A 22,098-nucleotide genomic window follows, 5' to 3' on the forward strand; every position below is an offset into this window, starting at 1 on the left:
TTTCTCATCTCAACTCGTCCTGATGTGACCTTTACTAGTGTCCTCAGGCTACACTCAAAATAAAAAGAGACAAAGCTTTGGTAAGCATGATTTCTAAACTCTGAAACACAAACCATATTATTACCATATCATGTCGGCCCGTTCTTATTCCCAGGTCATCAAATACCAACACTTTGTCACGTTCCTTGGCATGTGATATATACACTAAAGGCAACATTTTAGACTGACAAAGTCTGTTGATGTGAGGGAAGATAGATTAATAAACTTTCACCCCGGACAATTTCTTGCACTTGCTCATTGCCTTCAAAAATGTTTTTTATATGAAATAAAAACTGATTTAAAAATAGAGAAAAAAAAAAAAAGTTATGTCGATCTAAGAATCAAAGGGTTAAAAAAAATCAATATATAACATGCATTTCTCTACATTCAGTCTTTAAATCATTTCATATATAAAATGGTAACATGTTATAAATGTCAAATTGCTGTGCTGTTTCGTTCTTATACATGAGTCAAGCCTGTCTGAGCTACATCAAATCCATTCCTTCTCTGTAAGTAATAATAACTACCCATATAAAAGTAAAAGTAATGTTTTAAAATGATAAAAAAAAACATTTGTTTACCGTATTGGCTTCTTGCTTCCAAACAGTGCTGCTGTCAGGAGGGGATGATCATTTTACTGTGCGTCTGTGGATACAAAGACGGGTGATCAACTATGCTGAAAAAGCCATCAGTCACTTCCTGGAATTCTTGGTCTGAGTCACATACCTGTCTGGCAAGTCAATGACTTGATTCTTGGCGCAGGTTGTAGGGACACTGCTTGATTGTGGCGCAGAGAGCTGTAGGTGGGACGAGTTCCACACAGAAGTTGAAGCATGCACAGGAGGCTGATATTCCAGCAGGAGGGCATTATCAATTATTATGATTATGTTTTAGGTTAAAATTATCTGCAAAAAAATATAGATGGTAACTTTATTAATCCCATAGGGAAATTCAGGTTTCCAGTATTTTAGTGCCTTGTTATACAGACATAAAAACAGGAGAAAAGAACCCCCACAACAAACAATAAAAGAGGTAAAATATAAAAAGGATATATAATAAAAGAAAAAAAACATGTGGTGTTTGTGATAAAATAAATTAATAATCATAAATATATTAGTTTAAAATGCACAGTGATTGCAACATGAATGCCTGAATGAACAGCACTTCAGTGAGTCAGATCCTCCCGTCCTCTGACGTTAGCGATGTGATCTAAAGTTAGATTGGAATTTTTCCATTTTTTTTTTCATTTAGACTTCCTTGAAAATCTGTTTGAGAAAAGACTTGACTATAAATAAAAGTTAAATGATCCCTGCTGCTCTTTCTTCTTGCTGCTGAACATGTTCCTCTTTCTTTAGAAGCCCATTAACCCTTTGAGACCTGAGCAAATTGGCTTGATTTCTTTCAAAAATATGTGAAGAAGGCCGTGAGCACGAGATAAAATCACCCAGAAATTATAGTACTAGAAATAGTAATTATAGTACAAGAAAATTACTAGAAGATTAGTTAAAATAAAATAAAATAAAATAATAAAGAGTGTTTTGAAAAATTGCTTAAAAATGATATTAATTTTTGGGGTGCCCAGTACCTCAGTTGATAGAGCGGGTGGCCCACGCACAGAGGCTACATCCTTACCACAGCGGCCACAAGTTTGATTCCGGCCTTGGCCCTTTGCTGTCATCCCTTCTCTCTCTATCCCCCTTTCACGCCCAGAAAAAAAATGCATGAACAGAAAGGTGTCCAATTACAATCACATCTGTATTTAGTCTATTGCCACTGAAGCTCAGGGAGCACAGTCAAATCATATTAGTTTACTGTAAAGAAAGATGCTACAATATGTCAAGTAGATAGTTATATTTATTTACATGTAGTTTTTCTTTTATTTGAGCTGTGCATGATATACTTCATAATTTCAAGGTGCAGTCTTTCATAATTTAACACCTATATTTATTTAGGTTAGAATCAAACTTTATTTAAGCCAGCTATGTATGTATGTATGTATACCAATTTACCTGTCAATTAAAATATTGTCACAGCGTTTGGCCATGCGTTCTTTAAGATGAAAACTAAAATACAAATTGGATGATTGAATATGAATTTTATTTATTTGCCAAATAATGCACCCATTCAAAAAAACAACAACATTTTTGATCATGCAGTTTAATTTTCAGATTTGCTATTTCATTTGAGTTCAGATCAGTATATGCTTCCTTCACAACCCACAGCAAACTGTATTCATCGGAAGTTAACAGGAGCTATGAGCACCCTGTTGTGGTCCTCTCCAGAAACAACAGAGCACTGTGTTGTACAGCAGTAGAGAGGACATAGTTTTATATTTAGTAGCAAAAGCAAAGGCAGATGTAGGCTGATGACGTTTTTATATAACTGAAAAAAACTAAACAAAAAAAACAATAATGATAAGGGGACAACATGTCACTGTGCTGACAATGAGATGTGCTTGTGAATAAGAAGTTAGAGCATGTGTTTTATTTCTGATGAAAGATATTACTTACTTACTCCCATAAAACTTTAATTAACAGCCTGGGCTATTATTTGCTTTCACCACCTAACTCAACAGGCTTATATTTGGGACAGGCACCTTTATGGGACTCCTCCCTGAGCTACCACCTTGGTAGAGGGGTTTGCGTGTCCCAGTGATCCTAGGGGCTCAGTTGTCGGGGGCTTTATGCCCCTGGTAGGGTCACCCATGGCAAGCAGGTCCTAGGGGAGGGAGCAGACAAAGTGTAGCTTACCAGACCCCTTCTGATAAAAAAGACAAATGGTTCAAAGTTTCCCTCGCCCGGATGCAGGTCACTGGGGCCCCCCCTGTAGCCAGGCCTGGGGGTGGGGCTTGATGGCAATTTCCTGGTGGGGCCCAGCTGGGCACAACCCAAAGAGGCGACGTGGGACCTCCTTCCCGTGGACTTTTTGGAGTCCTTAGGCCGGGTGCTGGAGAGCGTTCCTTCTGGGGACTCCCTCGTTCTGCTGGGGGACTTCAATCCCCCCCCCCCATCTGAACTCGAGTGGTTATTTTTTGTTATTGGACTTCTGTGCTCGTCACAGATTGTCCATAACAAACACCATGTTCAGGCATAAGGGTGTCCATATGCGCACTTGGCATCAGGACACCCTAGGCCGCAGTTTGATGATCAACTTTGTAGTCGTATCGTTGGACTTGCAGGTGTATGTCTTGGACACTCGGGTGAAGAGAGGGGCGGAGCTGTCAACCGATCACCACCTGGTGGTGAGTTGGCTCCGATGGTGGGGGAGGACCTCGGTCAGACCTTGCAGACACAAACCCAAACACATTGTGAGGGTCTGCTGGGAACGTCTGGCAGAGTCTCCCGTCAGAAGGAGCTTCAACTCCCGGGTCCCGGGGGAGGAAGGGACATTGAGTTCGAGTGGGCCATGTTCCGTGCCTCCATTGCTGACCTCGACTCAGGATGTTGTGGATCGGTGGAAGAAATACTTCGAAGATCTCCTCAATCCCACCAACACGCCTTCCGGTGAGGAAGCAGGGCCTGGGGACTCAGGGTTGGGCTGTTCCATCTCTGGGGCTGAGGTTACCGAGGTGGTCAAAAAGCTCCTCGGTGGCAGGGCCCCAAGGGTGGATGAGGTCCCCCCGGAGTTCCTTAGGGCCCTTGATGTTGTGGGGCTGTCGTGGTTGACATGACCCTGCAACATTGCGTGGACATCAGGGGCAGTGCCTCTGGACTGGTAGACCGGGGTGGTGGTCCCTCTTTTTAAGAAGAGGGACGGGAGGGTGTGTTCCAACTATAGGGGGGTCACACTCCTCAGCCTCCGTGGTAAGGTTTATTCAGGAGTTCTAGAAAGGAGGGTCTGCCGGACAGTCGAACCCTGAATTCAGGAGGAGCAAGGCAGGTCTGGATAAGCAGGAGAAAATGGATGGATGGATGGATGGATGGATGGATGGACCTTTATGGGACGGATTCAGAATCAGAATCAGAATCAAGTTTTATTGCCAAGTACATTTACATACACACAGAATGTGACTTGGTGTTTTGGGGCAAAACAATAAAAAAAGGAAGAATAAAATAATTTATTTATATAGAGTACGACACATAAAAGTAACAATTTAAAAATACAAAATGAAATAATGAAATCTAAAGAACACAAAATGTATGTACAAAAGATGTAATGGAGGAATTGCAGTGAAAATATCTACAGTCAAAATACATTAACCTGCAGTGTGCAGTGTAAACAGAGAGAGTCCAGTCCAGTGTGCATTTATGTAATGCATAAAAACTGATTTAGACCAGTCCTGTGTTCAGTCACCTCTGATGGAGCTTTGAGTGTAACTTTCTAGCATCATCATAGTTAACTTTTCTATGTTCGACACTGGAAACATTGTGGAGACTATCAATTGTTCTTTTTTCTGCTGTCTGGGTATTCAGTTACATAACAGCATGATGCAAACAGAGGCATTCCATCGAGACTTAATCATCATTTTTACACCTTAGAAAACTTCCAGCTTGACAATCAGTCAGTAAACAGAATGCACTCCCTCGACTATATTGAGGGCTAACTCACACTCATTGTTTGTTTCTTGTTTTTCATGAATTTGGACTCAGTGGGTGTATTATGTCATTATTCAGATCATTAAGTAGCCATTAATTTGTGTTGCTCAATTAGTGTTGTCGCTTGAAAACAAAAAGGGCCCAGGTTGAGCAGGTGTGAAGATGCAGGCAAGAAGGGTGTGTGTGTGTGTGTGTGTGTGTGTGTGTGTGTGCAAAGGCAGCCCAGGGACCAATAACCACAACATACATTCACACCTTTAATTGAAGGCTGTTGCATCACAACGTCTAACTGAGACACAATTATGATAACACATGAGTGAGCAAGCATATGGATCAACAAACATTTCACTTTTATTTTTTTTTAAAAAGTAAACAGTTTAATACAAATGAAGGATTGAATGAAAAGAAAAGTTAAAAATTAGTGTAAAACTTGCATTGCATTTTCAGAAGGAATCTATGTTAGCCATCCTGGCCTCTCAGAGCAGCTGGATAATCCTTTTTATTCTGTTCAAGGATTCATATTCACTGACTAGGTAGTTTTTTCATTTTTCCTGAGCCAGCTGGAATCACTGTTCAAACCCTCATCAGCTCATACATTAATAAGTTATCACACTGTTCTTAATACCACAGCGCTCTACCAGAGTGTCTTAAGGTTAGTCTTTGATTCTTTAAACGGACCAAAAATTCACGACAAGATGATTTGAAATATGCAACTACTTGCAATCCAGCTCGTTCTAACATGGAACTCAAACAGCACCGCTCTGTCAGTGCTTTTAGTGTATATGAGTGTGACATCAAAAGCCTGCATCCAACCATAATACGACTGGACTGAAATATATATATAACCTTTATTTAACCAGATAAAAAACCCATTGAGACCAGTATCTCTATCTCAAGGCTGGCCAAGAGTTCGGCAGTCATAAACAGTAACAAGTGACAGTACAGATTAATACATACAGTTTTGATTGGAGGTGCATAAGGACCATGCTGCGTCATCCCACCATGTGCCTTAGTTGACATCACAGTAACACAATCCCGGAATGTGAACAGCTGACACAGAAGGATACTTTAAGCCCCGTACACACTGTGCAATTCTGGGCTGTATCAGAAAAAAGAAAACAATCGTTGCAAAAGTGGCGTGCCAAGTTGGCCTTTTTTCCCAGCCATGATTGCGACACACCGATCGACACACATAAATGCCGCTATAGCAAAGGCTTGATTTGGTCATTTACATTGTTCTCTACCACTACAGCGGTGTAGATGAATGACGCCTGCCAACAACCCTCTGTTCATGTGTATTTACGTCGATGGACGTAGGTCGTGGCCTGCAATTCAGTTGGTGATGTCATCGCACAGTCTGCACACATCAAACTTGATGTCATACCCAAGTTTTTTAAGATCCATGTCTCACAGTGTGGCTTGAACTAAACTTATAAGATTGCAAAACTTCCCACAGTCTGCAGGAGACTTAAAAAATCATAAGATGCAGGAGGGCACTGACAGAACAGCACCATGTGACAAGTTGGGATGAGAGCGTGTCGTGCAATCTGCTGATCTTTAACATTCTGAAAACCTGCTGGTTCACACCAATGCAACAAGATTAGACTTTGCTCCATGCAACAAGTCTGTACTTTTGTTCTGATTTCCAGATTTCAGTGCTTATGCATCATGATACATAAGATGAGAATTTGGCCAGACAAAACCTGTCGCATCTGCATGGTACCCTGTTGAATGGCTTCAGGGTTAAAACGCTGCCAGTAACAAAGTAATATAAGGAGAATGAAGGTCCCTATAGGGTGGGCAGGACGGGTGGTGGATGGGTCCAACAAACCCCGGACTTTCATGAGGAAGTCTGGTGTTTGCTTCCTGTCTGAATGTGTTTTTTTTTTTCTGTACCTTACCATGTGCCTCCTTCCTCTAATCAATAGATCCTCTAATCCTAACCATCTGTGCCTTTGTTGCTGAAACATAACCATGTGCTTTTGTAGTGTAAAACCACCATGTGGTTATGCTGCTGGTGTTGGTAGCAGCATCCTGGAAAGTCAACAGCAGATGCTGTAAGCTGCAGCAAAAGCGGTGACAGGTCACTTAGCAATGTTCAACAGCACAAGGAAAAGCAAAAGCGCTGGAAAAGCAGTGACTGCTCACTAAGAAACGTATGTTTAACTACACTTGCTGGAAAAGCGGTGACGGGTTGCTAAGAAACGTCTATTTTCAAGAAAAGCTGCAGGTTTTTTTCCTGGGAATGAAAGTTTAAAATGGGCATATTAAACTGTAATGAGGCATAGCAAAAAATGAAGAGTACACACATACATACACACACACACACACACACACACACACAGACTTTTTTTTTGTTCGTCTTGAATATCTCATGGGTGCAGTAAGGTGCAGTTCCTGATCAGACGGCTTTTTCTGTGATGGTAGTAATGCTGATAAGTTTGAAGGTTCTGCACAGCTGCACATGTGATCAAGAATGCACATCAGCTCTCATGCATGGAAATATCTTATATTTTAATTTATAAATATAACGTGCTGCAAATGTCTGCCTTTTGCTAGTAATAACAATTGTAATGACTTGCAGAAACTCTGAAACATGGAACCTGAAGTCACCTTCAACAGGACTGACGTTTCGACTGCCGTACATCCGTGCTACAAAACAGATGATTCCAAACTCACACTGACAAAGACCCCTTCTGTTATATGTGTTCTGTTAAATACTTTCCTAATGTTACTGTCTATCATCACAGTATGTGGAAACCTTCTTGTAATAATCTCCATCATTTACTTCAAACAGCTCCACACTCCTACAAACTCTCTCATCCTCTCTCTGGCTGTGGCTGACCTGCTTGTTGGGATTGTAGTTTTTCCTTTCAGCATGGCGTTCTCTCTTAGCTCATGTATTTATCATGAGGTGATATTTTGCAAAGTGAGAAGCAGTTTTGACATATCACTGAGCACAGCTTCTATTCTGAACTTGTGTTGCATATCTGTTGACAGATATTGTGCAGTGTGTCAGCCTCTGACATACAGGACGAGGATAACTCATCGTGGTATTGTGGTCATGATCCTGCTGAGTTGGGGGGTTTCTGCTCTGATTGGAATTTGTGTCATAATTGCTGGACTAAACAATGACAAATGTGAGGAAAGGTGTTTAATTGATGTTCTCATAGAAAACACTATTGGACCTATTTTGTCATTTTATCTCCCAGTGATCATAATGCTCTGTATCTACCTAAAGATTTTCCTTGTGGCACAGAGACAGGCACGCAGCATCCAGAACACAAAGTCTGGAGCAACTGTCAGTAAGATGGAGAGAAAGGCCACCAAAACTCTGGCTATTGTTTTAGGAGTTTTTCTCCTCTGTTGGACTCCTTTCTTTCTTTGTATCACCGTTCTGCCGTTCATTAATGATTCAGTGCCGATTCCACTGATTGAAACTCTGAACTGGCTTGCACTGTCAAATTCAATGCTCAATCCTTTTATTTATGCGTTCTTCTACAGCTGGTTCAGATCAGCTTTCAGGATCATCATTTCTGGAAAAATATTTCGCGGTGATTATACAAATTCAAAACTGCTTTGACTTGTAATAATTACTGATAAAGTGTATACTAGTGGATGGCACAACTGAAATGATTTTCTTAACACTGTCATGTAACTTATAAATTGAACAAAGTGTACATTCATGAAAACATGATAAAAAAAATCACGAAGAAGCATTGTGTTTCAAAACAAAAGTAACAAGCATAAACAATTAAACAAAGTGAGTTAATTAAAACAAGAGTTTTGTATAATACTTGGAGCAAAATCACTTCTCTTGTAATAATTAGCGGAGTGGCCGGCCTCTGAGCGACTGAGCGTACATCGCTCCACATCGCTCTCATGCTCTGCTCAGAGAACTCTTCACTGTGCTTGAGTGTAGATGTCAGACTTCTCTCCATGCCAAATAATAGAATAAAGACACATATTGGTTGGTATATCATATTGCCTCTGATTGTTTTCTTTTTAACCAAATTCTTCTCATCTCCACATAAATGAGACACAACTGGAAGGTTTTTTCACCTGCACCACCAGCTTTGTCAGAATTTCCTTCATAACTTTACCATGGCACAGTGCATTGGCCTGGCTGACACTATCAAGTACTTATTGATGTGTTTTAGTTACTTTCAGGATTGCTAACTCTTTTTCAATGAAAGATGATGTCATTCACTCACTTGTATATTGCTACATTTGTTGAATAAGACTCAATAGAAAATCGATTAAACATTTGAATGTTGAGAGAACTATGGTGATTGTGCTATTGTGCACAACTTTCTTGCACTTCCAATCGACAAGAGTGTCATCGTAACCATAGGAACTCACTATGACTTAACTTCCAAAGCACTTAGCATCTTCTCTCCTCCTGCTTGTCTCACACCTGCTGCATGGCACCAGGGGGGGGGGGGGGGGATGGGGGGGGGGCTGCACTGATGGAACAACAACTATGAACTGTGGTTACATGAGCAGCACGCATGGGAATTAATTGAAATATAATATATTTTTCTTTTCCTGAATGAGTATCTACATTAAATTGGTTAATAGTCACTTGTAGAAAAAAATCACTAAGAGCAACAAAGTGACCAAGTTGGCAACACTGGGCACTTTGATAATTAGACTATCACTGCTAAATAAGGTTGCAACTTGTTAGCACTTTCCTTAATTGATTAATTGGATAAAATTAACAATTGGTTAATCGATTAATTGTTATGTGGAAAAAAACAAAAAACTTTGCTTTTGTCAAACAATACCAAATACCTCAAAGCAACATTCTGCATATAATATACAGCATTTCATAGCTGAAAAATTAATCATTTAAATTTCACATGTTCGATGAAATTCTTAACAACAGATTATTCGATCGCTGATTAATTATCATCCCTAACATGAACAAAACATAATTAACTAATAAAGGCTTTCGTTTTATTAGGGTCAAGCACCGACTGTAAGCGATTGCCAAAACCCTATTGAAACTACATTTTTATTCTTACCTGAAACAAATTGCTTTTTAAAGGCTTGGGTTATTTAAAACTCATGAAACTTTGCGCACATGTCAGAACTGCTGAAAAATTTTTAACATTTAATTAACATAATTCTTTTTATGTGAGATTAAATAACTCAGGAGTGCTCCCTATAAAATTTTTTACAAAGGCCCCCCACTGTCTATTTTACCAAAATGCACAAACACTTTTAGGCACATGTAATATGTAATATAGAAGATACACAAAAAGCCTCTTGTGGAAGTCAGTCATTTTGAATATACTGTGAAATATTTGTGCATTTTTAGCCATTTACAAGGGTTACACTTTAAGGATTTCCCCCCTTAGATTTGACCCAATTTACTTCAAATTTTGCCCGTACCATCTTACGATCCTTGACATGAAAAGCCACTCAAAGCTTGGGTGTCCCGTGAATCGCGTGACCATGGTGTAACGTCAAACTTCACGTTTTTTACTTACTTATTTATTAATGAATGAATGAATGAATTGCTTTATTTCCAACCAAAAATTAAAACATTCTAAAAAATGTTAAAAAGTGTCCAAAAGGGAGTAGGTAAAAGTAAAACATATATGTTTCTACCCCTTTCTCATTTTTTTCTTCTAACTGATATTATTTCAACAAATTCCCCAATTTATTTACAACTATTGTACAAGCAACCATCCCCGTTAACTTACCATCCTATTAAATAAATAAATAACTATCCAAGGTTCATTTACAAACCAAAATATTCCTCAGTGTTGCAAAATCAATAGAAACACCCCAATCTTTCCTCATCCATATACCTGCCAAAATATATTTTTTGTATATTTAAAAAAAATTTGATTCATGTTCATTAACATTATCACTCATCATCTATACCTGTGTCTCTATATTGTGGTTTCCAAACAACATTAATTTAATTTTGTTAAAATTCAATAACTTTTTTATGCTAAACCACTGCTGTAATTTTCTCATTTCTGTTGTGACGTCCTCCAAAAGCTGCTGTAAATTTTCCCCAGAGCAAAGTACATTGGTATCATCTGGAAATAAAACACATTTCAATTTCTTGGATACCACTCATATATCTTTTATGTACAAAAAACAAACAAAGAAACAAACAAAAACAGTTGTGGACCTAATACTGACCCCTGTGGCATCCCAACAGTCATGTCTAGGCACGTTGATATGTAATCACCCATTTGCACAAACTGCTGCCTGTTTTCATGTAGCTTTTCGACCATTCCAACACAACCCCTCTTATACCATATTTTTCCAGTTTTTGGATTAAACATGTCATGGTTTATGGTTTAAAACACACAATTGGTGCCAGTGTTGATCTATATGCTATATGCTATGCTATGCTATATATATAACTGTATTGACTGTCTGATAGTGAATTATGCTTTTCAAAGAAATTATCCAACCTTCTGATAAACCGGTTTGCTAATATTTTAGAGAAATGATACAGTCAGGCTGTAGTTGGTAAAATGCTGTTTGTCCCCGGCTTTATAAATAACTTATAAAATTGTATTTTTGTATTTGCATCCCCATCCATTCATGTAGGCTGTGCTGTTTAACATTTGTTCTCTAACATTCTTAATTTTGGTTATGTCATAAGGGGGGCAGGGGAGGGGCTACATTAGTTTCTGAAATTTTGTTTTTTATTCTGTAAATCTTTATATTATTATGATTATTATCACAATGAAAACACATTTGATTGGACGATAAGAGAATGCATTCATTATGGTAATGAGATAGAGGTTGACAAAAAGGTCGTGCACTGTGGCAGAATAACAGGGAACACCCATCAGCTCTGATAAGGGGACCATCTTCAGTGTTTAAAACGTATGACAGACAAAAGTCTCTTGTAGTTTTGTATTGACAGATTAAAATTCAAAAACATTTTAAGATAAACATGCATCTTTTATACTTTGAAGACTGTTGATTCATAGTGGAAAACTGATTTACAGGAATGAAGAAACATGGCCCCAGATGTCATTGTTAACCATGCTGATGTGCATCCCTGTTATGAAAAATATAATGTTTCTTACATAATGACAACCACTCTTTCTATCAAATGTGTTTTGTTATATATTTTTCTTGGCTTGTTGTCTGTTGTCACAGTATGTGGAAACCTTCTTGTAATAATCTCCATCATTTACTTCAAACAGCTCCACACTCCTACAAACTTTCTCATCCTCTCTCTGGCTGTGGCTGACCTGCTTGTTGGGGTTGTAGTTTTTCCTTTCAGCATGGCGTTCTCTCTTAGCTCGTGGTTTGTATTATGAACATTTATTTTGCAAAGTGCGAGAGAGCTTTGATATAACACTGAGCATAGCTTCCATTCTGAATTTATGTTGCATATCTATTGACAGATATTATGCAGTGTGTCAGCCTCTGACATACAGAACTAAGATAAATGGTCATGTTGTTGTGATCATGATTCTGGTCAGCTGGAGTGTTTCTGCTGTGGTTGCAGTTGACCATACAGTGACAAGATTATACCAAGGTAAATGTAAAGGAAAGTGTTTCATTCATGTTTTACTAGTAAATACAATAGGAGCTATTCTCTCCTTTTACCTGCCAGTGATCATAATGCTCTGTATCTACCTAAAGATTTTCCTTGTGGCACAGAGACAGGCACGCAGCATCCAGAACACAAAGTCTGGAGCAACTGTTAGTAAGATGGAGAAAAAGGCTACAATAACTTTGGCTATCATTATGGGGTCTTTCTGATGTGCTGGACTCCTTTGTTTTTCTTTATGACTCTGAATGCTTTTAGTACTGATACTGTTTCACTTTTAATGTTGGAATCTCTGAACTGGCTTGCACTCTCCAATTCAATGCTCAATCCTTTTATTTATGCTTTCTTTTACAGCTGGTTCAGATCAGCTTTCAGGATGATCATTTCTGGGAAAAATATTTAAAGGTGATTTTTCTGGCTCAAAACTACTTTGACATATTCTCTGGAGTGCTGAAAACAAATCTGTCCATCACTATGTTAGGCTGACATTTGTTTAACTGTACATAAAATTCTACTGGCCACCAGATTTCCACATTTTTCTAATTGAACCGAAAAAAAAAAAAAAAAGTAAATTAAATGTAAAAATATATGGACTTTTCTTGGCTTTGTTTTAACTTGCCCTTGGTACCAACTTAACTGTCCACCAACTCAGTACAAAACTCACTGAACACTTTGTGGTCTGTATGTCCCTTTGGAACAGCAGCTGTTATTAGCCTGTCATCACACAATAGTGGTTGGAGTTGCGATGTATGAAAGGTTATTAATTCCTTGGTTATTCAAAACATACTGGATGGATGTTTTTATCCATTATTTTTTTCACAGTTAAACTAAATTAAATTTCCAAATATTTAATTAGACCCTTGTGACCTGGCCCCTTAAGCGTTGCAGGTGACTCTTGTCTTTGTCTAAATAGTCACAATAAAGCAGTAACATTATCAGCTTATATTATATCTTACATGAGAAGCCAAACTCTAGTACTTTGTGTACAAAGCGTAAACTAATTCATAATTGCAATGAACCTTTGACAGGACTCTCAAAAAAGACCCTCAAAAGGCTTTAGCTTGTTGTAAATTAATCTGACAGTTCTCACAAGGACTAAAGACTCTCCTTCATAAGTTCTTTTTTTTTAACTTTAGAAAGGAACCTGAAATGCCACGTTGTATGAAAATGTGATATAAATGAAGTTGCATTGCCTCACAAGACAGGGAGAAGTTATATCTAAGTTATATCTATCACAGGCCAGTAGTTAGAAGGCAGCATGTGTTTATGGTATGATATTGAGTGTGAATAAAATGCATTGGGTTTAGACTTTCTCTTATTTGGCATTTACTGTAGAGGAGAGAGAGAGTAAGATTAAAGCTTAATTTATGCCAAAACCCAATTGCTAATAATAATATTGGACCTTGAAAGTTTCTGACACAAAAATTCAAATTTTCCTTCACTCTGTTTAATCTAATAATGATAAAAAATATTAATAATAACAAAAGGTGTAACACTTTACTTAGAAATCAAAATACACTGAATGAACAAAAACATTTCACAATGTTAATGTCTAAGTTACAGCATATTAAAACTTAATAAACATGAGCAACATCATGCAGTTTATATTTAATTGTATATTCAATTAATTTTTGTGTATGTCTGGTGTGTCCTGACATTTGTGTGTACAAATACTAAGATGTTTGTGTCAGTGAAACACTGCACTATCCTGCTTTCTATATTTTAAAACCTCGAGTACAGTTTCTATTGACTTACGGTAGAAAGTGACACTTACTGAGTTCTGGATTTTTTGATTTTGGGTTAGTATGATTCCTGCTAAAATGCATTAAATAAAACTTATCATATTAATATGACATATGAAGGCATCGATTTTGGTTGGTGTCCTCTATTGAATAATGCTGTAAATTAGAACATTTTCATCACAAAAAAGTGCAATTCTGGAGTGCAACAACAAACAACAATGCATATTGTGTTCAGGCTTTTTTAAATTACAAAACTTGGAGAATTATTACAAAATGTGTTACATTTTCCATTGTTACATAATCTACACCCTGGTTTTACTGAAGAAACGTGCTTAAACAGACCTGCAGAAGAAAAGAACACAAATATTTTCGAGATTACATTACATTGCAATATATTAATTTAGTTTACACTTTTGTACAAAGCAGTTTTAGTTAATACATCCCCCAACCTCAAACAGACAGGAATCAATCAAGTGCATTAACTTCATAGATAGAAGATAAAGATTATATCATTTTATGGTCCAAGGGTCAGTCTCAGCAGATGCACTTTCAGACTGCAACAGATAATGTAAAGAGTTTGTGTTGACCAAATTACAACGGGGAGTTTGTTTCTCAGTTTAAGAGTCAGGACAGCAAACAGTTGCAACTTTGTAGAGCCGTACCCATGCCCCTTTGTAGTTCGGGAGTCGCCTGCCTATTAGCACTAGTAAAGTGCAGTGGACAAGCTGGGGTGTATGGTTTGATCATGTTACTGGACTTATGATGAGCTTAGCAGTTCACAGCACAAAAGGCAAATGCAAATGTCTTGAATCAGATTGAGCAGGCTCAAGGAGTCAGTAGAGGGTACGGAAGAGCAGAGCAGTGTGAGGAAACTTGGGTAGGTTGAAGACCAGTCAGGCCACTGCATTCTGGATAAACTGCAGAGGTTGGATGACACACGCAGCCACATCAGTCAGTTTTTTATCAGCCAGTCTGAGGGTGCAGTTAGTGAAGCTGTTGAGAAAGGTGTTTTTAAACAGAGTGAGTGCCCCACCACTTTGGGGCAGCATCCCAGGAAACATAGTATCCTGGCTTTCAGCTGAACTGAGAGCCACTGAAGCAGACAAAGATGACATCTTGTGTCGAGAATAAGAGCATTCTGGTCACACCACTGAACCATTTTAAACATATGGATACTTAGTGAACAAAGACAAGATTGTTTTCGAGCAAATATGCGAGTTACCAGCTGAGCAGGGCCTGAGATGGTTTGTCTGGTGGCAAAACATAATAGCTCAGTGAAGACACCTTCAACTGTTTAAAAAAGAAATGGAAGAGGAGAGAAAGATCTGTAATTCTTTACATTGGAAGGGTTGAGTGTGAGTTCCTGTAAAAGGACTCTAGCTGCATTTGTGTTTGGAAAACCAGTTGTCAAAGAGATATTGATGAAGTGGGAAAGGACAGAAAATAGGTTTGGGGCAACTGGCTGGTGAAGTTTGAGTGGAGATAGAGTCAAGAGGGCTTTCTCACTGTTTAAAACCTTGGCGACATTTTAAGATACATTCTTACTATGTTGCTTTTCCTACTCCTAAACACAGTAACTTTACTTGCCTAAACCCAACCTTCATAACTTTTGATTAGTTGCATAACTTAACATTAATATCATAATGTTATTTGGTGGGCACATGTTAGTCTTGTGGGAATACAGACGATCCAAAGGATACCAGGATCACTATTACATCCATCCCCTGTATAACCAAAGTGAGAGCTTTGATAGCATACTCAGCGCCAAGTAAAACACATCTCCAGTGGGGTGTTGGCTTGCACCATGGTTGTCCCTTGTCACCCATGCTTTTTGTGATATTCATGGACAGGATCTTAAGGCACATCTAGGGGAGGATGGGGGGACTTTAGAATTGCGTCTTTGCTCTTTACACATGATGTGCCTCTGTTGGCTTCATCACACCATGACCTTCAGCATGCACTGGGATGGTTTGCAGCCAAGTGTGAAGTGGTTAGGATGAGAGTCAGAACCTTCAAGTCAGAAGCCATGGTCCTCTGCCAGAAAATGATTGCCCCCTCTGAGTTGGGAAAGAGTTATTACCCCAAGTAAAGGAGTTGAGGTATCTCAGGGTCTTTTTCACAAGTGAGGGTAAAATGGATTGTGAGATGGAAAGGTGGTTTGGTGTGGCATCTGCAGTGATACAGGCACTGTGTCTGATAATCATGGTAAAGATAGAGCTGAGCCAGAAGGCAGAACTTTTGATTTACTGGTCCATCTATATCCCAAACCTCATCTATGGTCATGAGCTTTGAGTAGTGACCAAAAGAATGAGATTGCAGATACATGCTGCCAAAATTAGTTTCTGCCAGAGGGTGGCTCGGCTCAGCCTTAGTTAAAGAGCAAGGACCTCAGATATCAAAAAGGGAGCTCGGAGTAGAGCCACTGCTCCTTCGCATCAAAGGGGGCCAGTTGAGATGGTTCAGGGATCTGATTAGGATGCCTCTTGTTAGAGGTGTTCCTGGCATGTCCAACTGGTAAAAGACCCCTTGGCAGACCCAGAACACACTAGAGGGATTATATATATCATCTGGTCTGGGAATGCTTGCGATACCCCAGGAGGTGCAGCCTGTTCTTGTCCCTTGCCGTGGCTGCAGCGTACCAATGACCAAGGGGCTTGGGCACCACTCTACAGTCACAACTGTTTGCTGTCCTGACTCTTGAATTGAGGAACAAACTCCCTGTTGTAATCGTCTGTCGCAGTCTGAAAATGCATTTCCTCAGGCTGAACCTGGGCCCATAAAGAAGATAATAAAAAAGTCTTTCTCTGTCATTCTATCCTCTATTTATAAAGTTAACATACTTGCTTTAGTCCTGTCTGTTTGGCATACCCATATAGTAGAATTTAAATCACACTGAATGAAAGTATAAACTAAATTAAAATAATGCAATGCAATGTCATCCAGACCATTTGTGTTCTTTTCTTCTGCAGGCCTGTTAAAGCACACGTTTCTTCAGTAAGCCAGGGTGTAGACTTTGTAACACATAATGTAATTACACAGCATTCTGTAAAAGTCTCCCACATTTCGTGACAAAACATGATATTTAGCAAATATTTTTTCAAACAAATTTGGTATTTCTGCGTTCGTGATGACGTCCTTTCGCTTCTCATTGCAATACTGTTGATGACTATTTGGTGAAAAATATGGCTGTAAAATGAAGGAGGTTGACAGGGACATTTCCATCAAATTCAGCTGCTTCCTTTGAGCTGACCTGAGAGGAAAGGGGAGAGGAGGGGTGCACCTAGGCCATTAATTACCATAGCAACAGGCACTTACACACAAACACACACACAGAGTGCCATCCTGGCGTGTGTGTGACTTTTCCCATACAAAGATGCCATTTAGTGATGCCTGGTCGACATGTCCACTAGCCATTAATGGTGATCTGACCCTTTATATTGCCATCATTGGCCCTTGTGGCCCCTCAGGTGGAGCAGGCCCTTAATTGTGTAACAATGTAATTATGAGAATTAATGTATTTTTAAGGACTACACACAGCCACTAATCTTTGATCCATGTTGATCTCATGTATCATCCAATCATTCAATTGTTCAAGTGAATCTGGAAAACTTAAACACATCAGAGCCAAGGTCACCAACTGGGCCTATGCCTGGCTGGATAGTCTGCCTAAGAGAGCTAGGAGTACCAACCAACTTAAAGTTATGACTGTTGCACCAGTTAGACTGAAGGCGTGTATATGTTGCGCTTAGCTGTAACTTTTTCGCACAGTATGAAGCATGTGCAAGTTGGAAATTGAAACAAACATGGTAAGCACGCAACCAAAAAAGTGAAAAGAGGATGGCAGCGCATCTTGTGTACTGCATTTATGGGATAGTTGTACGTTTTTGAAGTGTATGAGACACTTATGTATAGTCAGTGTGTTACATACATAGACTGTGTATAGAGTCTACAGTATATACAATGTGTTTACACATAGTAGCTGCTGGAGGCCAGTCACAGAGAGGCCAGCACTTTGGCCTCTCTGTCGTCCAGGTAAATAAAACAGATAAAGCCTGTAAATTCTCTCTCCCCAGCAAAGAGATCTCACCATGATTCTTGCAATGTTGAGTGGGTATTCAGTTCAAGTGGCATGACTTAAGATAAAGGTTGTGATTTGTTGCACCTCATCCATTTCAACCTACCATTACCCACTAATTAAGTCCAGGGAAGCGAAATGATAGTATGAGTTTTCTGTCATGACTTCCGAAGGACTGAGACACCTGTTGAAGCTTCAATCAGCACACGTTTAATATGAGTAAAAGTATTAGTATACAATTAAAATTACAATTACAACAAACATGAGTACAATAAACGAGTACAAAATAAATGAAGATGAGTACAAAGATGAACTAAAATGAAGACTACAAATGAGGACAAGTACAACAAAGACGAGCGCTCGGGTCAGCCCAGACAGAGACAAGATTAATGTATGCAGACTGTGTGATGACATCACCTACTGAATCATAGGCTACAACCATTGTCCACTGGTGTCGTCACGCATGATCAAAACGTCGTCGGCATGCATCATTTATCTACACCGCTATAGTGGTAGAGAAAAATGTAAACAAACAAATGGAGCCATTGCTGGAAAAATCTAGAGAAGAGGAGGAGGAGGAGAATGTGGACATGGTCATGGCTGGGGAAAAAAGGCCAACTTGGTACGTCACTTTTGCAATGAGACAGACATTAGCATCTATTAGCATTTAGCAGTGTCATGCTGGTCAGTGCATTATTTCATTCTGCATTTCTGTTGACTGGTCAGTAGACATAGGTTGTAACAGCAGTCACACAGTGAGATTCTCATCCCAAATTTCTGACACTGTCAGATATTTATCCCAGGCTGTCTTTGATTGCACAACTGTGACCTCTCTCACTGTACAACATAGGACCACTGTTTTAGAACTACGACCAAAGATATCGCCACGTTTCTGCCACAATAATTATCTTTCGCCTGAGAAAATTGCACAGCGTATACCGGGCTTGAGAGACTACCTCTATACTGTTACATATTCCATATATACGGGGAGTGATCCTCCTGTATATTAAGCACCTGTGCTGACGTGGAATCATTGATACTTTATTCCAGGTGGCCTTAGAGCTGCAGAAAGAGACAGTCACAATGTAACCACATGTTCTCTGTCCTATCAATCTTTCCACTCTGTTACTCCATATGAACAGGGTTACTCTTTAACACCCCTTTCTCAGCTAAATTAGCCCATGCACGTGGGTTTTTTAAATGCAGGTAAATTAACTCTATTCCCTCTGCTAGTGAACTCACCACTTGCACCACACAAGTCTGCCTTTTTGTCAGCTTTGGTGTGCATCTGTGTGGGTTGTTTGGTTAGACAAGCCGGAGTAAACAGTAGACAACACCAGATACAGAGGTCGTTGAAAGTTTACAAAGGTTTCATCTCTTTATACATATATCTTACTTATTCAGTCTCTTTCAAACTCGGTGCAAATGTATATGAATCTGTGTCTAAGCGCTGTTTAGGAGGAGACAGGGCATCACCACAACCATGGCAGGTCCTTGAGCATACAGTCATATATGTGCACCCAAATTATTGATGGTGCGTCATTGCATCTCACTGGTTAAGGAGCTGAAATTAGTGCATGACCGTGGGTGCTGTGTTCCCATCAATGCCACTCGGAGCCGGAGGAGAAAAAAAACGCGTGTCTACTGCAGACATTTGATCCCAGTGTAAATGCAGACAGTACACATTCTCATTGCATTAACAAGCCAGATGTTAGCAGGGTTTTTGTGCAGTCAGTATGAGGCTTGAGACAGTCTTTGAGACAGGGCTGCCCATGGCTCAATAATTGACCAGCCAGGACAAGGCTGGCAAGATGCACAGTGAGGCCTAAGAGGCAAAAGAGCTGCTGTGGTTTTTTTCTGCAAATTATTAAACTGACCCAAGCAGGCAAATAAAGCTTCATACCAAACAGAGGTTTAACCTGAGCAACCACTCAGGTTGGCCTGCAGAAAGCTAAGCTGATCAATGGAAAGAAAAATTCAGTAGAAAATTAATATATAGTTTTTAAGGCACAGAATGGATGATAGAACCTTGAAAATGTGGACTTGGAAGGCTAGGAGATCTTCTTTCTTCTCTTTTCTCTAATATCTTCCACAAAAAAAAATCCTTATGCTCTGTTTGATACCATAAACAATAGTGTTTCTCCCTGTGCTCCTAAATTCTTTGAGATGCAGTCTGTGAACTTCAAGCGTGTTTGTTTGCTAGTTTTACTATTTCGTTCTCCAAAAGTGTTCAGTCATTTGCCTGATCAATCATTTTGTTTATCCATGGGGAAGATTTTTTGAGGGGAACTTTGTAGGTTTCAGGGGAGCCAGTTTATCCAGCACCAGGGAGCAGTGATCATAAAAAGGATGCACACTAGCGTCTACATTTACATAATTTTAAACAATATTGTTGTCAAAAAACATGGAGAAGTTAACAGCTTCATGTGACAGTGGAGATCTGAACTCTACTGAGTGCAGTTTTCTGGTTTGTAAACTGTAACCTTGTGTAAGGTCAAAGTTTTCACTCAATCAAATGACAAACCTCAAATTGCAGAACACTGACTGGGATAACTCACTGGTTCTCATAAAATATATCCTACTGACTTAAGTAATCCCCTAACTTATCCTTATCCCTAAATTATTTTATAAAATATAATGCATTTTAGCATCCCTAGAAAGGTTTTTAAGAATTGCACTGTACACACATACATGCTGCATAATCTTTTATTCATCTTTGGCATTCTTCAGTTTCCCAATTTGTATCAGACGACCAAAGTTTGTTCTGATTATGGTAATGAGATGAGGCTTGATAAATATCACATGTAAGTTCTACAGTGCAAAGCAGCTCCAGAAACCCATCAACAACACAGAGGCATGGACTATACACAAGGATTATACTGCATAGACAGTTAACATGAAGTGATGATCTATATTTTAATCTTTTAAAAAAGTAATGCTGTTTGCATTTTGCATTACACATCAAAACTAAACATAAATTCTTAAGGTTGACAGTGCAAGTCATGACAATCGTATTTTGATATTGTACGAGAAAGCGCGACAGGAGCTATTCTCTCATTTTACATTCCAGTAATCATAATGCTCTGTATCTACCTAAAGATTTTCCTTGTGGCACAGAGACAGGCAGCATCCTTTCTTTTACGGTTGGTTCAGATCAGCTTTCAGGATGATCATTTCAGGAAAAATATAAAAGACCATCAAAAAGTTTCAGCTTGTTCTAAATGAAGCTGCCAGTTCTCAAAAGGACTAAAGGCTCCCCTTGATGAACTTTTTTGATCTTAGAAAAGAACCTGAGTTGTCATTGAAACGGGCGGGGTTTGGACCCAAATGCAGTACACAGACACTCAGGAACAGTTGGTAATAACTTTTATTTTCCACACAGCAGACAAGGTATGGAGTAGATTGAATGAACACAGAGTAAAGTTCATTCTTCAGGCTGAAAGCCCTCACACAGTCTCTGGGGCTCAGACGAAGAGAAGAGACGAAGCTTGCTACAGCCGTTGACGGCGAGGAGGAAGCTCTGTGGTCCGACAAGCCGGCTGTTCGTGCGGAGGTGCCGATAGGCAGACAAGGAGAGCAGGTCGGGGACAGGCAGAGTCAGCTTTGGGAGATCAGGCAGAAGAAAGCTGGAAAGTCTCGCATGACGCTGAAGAACAATCTGGCAGTGAGTGAGAGTGCTGCAGAGGCTTATATGCAGGGCTGATTGTAATGAGCTGCAGCTGTGAGGCAGGTGAGCAGAGTTGGGCTGATGAGGTGGGCGTGGCTTGCAGGTAGAGTGGAGCAGAGGGAGGGTGAGTGGAAAAGTACTGCAGCAGAGTGACAGGAGGGGGATGAGAGACAGGGGCTGTGACAGTCATGCTACAACCAACATTCTTGATGCATATGCTGTTCTCTTGACAAAAGACTTAGACTTAGATCAACTTTACTGTCATTCCAACTATACACAACAGTACACATAGAACAGTATTTTGTTGCAATTGGCTCCAAAATAGTAAAACTAGCAAACAAACAACATTAAGTGAACGGGGCACATTTTCACAATCTTAATGTTTCAGTTACCACATATATTGACTTAACAAGCATGAACAAAATCATGCAGTATGTATTTAATGGGGTGTTTATTGTATATTCAATTAATTTTGTGTATGTATTGAGTGTCCTGACATT

General features: G+C 39.4%; 2 protein-coding genes and 1 pseudogene across 2 annotated transcripts in view; 2 read left to right on the forward strand and 1 right to left on the reverse strand.

Moving 5' to 3' along the window:
• The window catches only part of LOC121955904 (uncharacterized protein PB18E9.04c), an 11,908-nt gene extending 11,200 nt beyond the window's left edge, over positions 1-708 (reverse strand). Inside the window, exon 1 of the mRNA XM_042503988.1 lies at positions 621-708. The gene's annotated coding sequence lies outside the window, so the exon portion shown is untranslated. The remainder of the gene's footprint in view (positions 1-620) is intronic.
• The window catches only part of LOC121955905 (trace amine-associated receptor 1-like), an 8,408-nt gene extending 251 nt beyond the window's left edge, over positions 1-8,157 (forward strand). Inside the window, exon 2 of the mRNA XM_042503989.1 lies at positions 7,310-8,157. Within this exon, the coding sequence (XP_042359923.1) occupies positions 7,310-8,157 (848 nt within the window). The remainder of the gene's footprint in view (positions 1-7,309) is intronic.
• A 3,487-nt stretch (positions 8,158-11,644) lies between these two features.
• Positions 11,645-12,517, forward strand: LOC121955906 (annotated as a pseudogene).
• Positions 12,518-22,098: the final 9,581 nt, after the last annotated feature.

The sequence above is a fragment of the Plectropomus leopardus genome, chromosome 16 (genome assembly GCF_008729295.1).
Source record: "Plectropomus leopardus isolate mb chromosome 16, YSFRI_Pleo_2.0, whole genome shotgun sequence".
In the NCBI taxonomy this organism is placed as follows: domain Eukaryota; kingdom Metazoa; phylum Chordata; class Actinopteri; order Perciformes; family Serranidae; genus Plectropomus; species Plectropomus leopardus.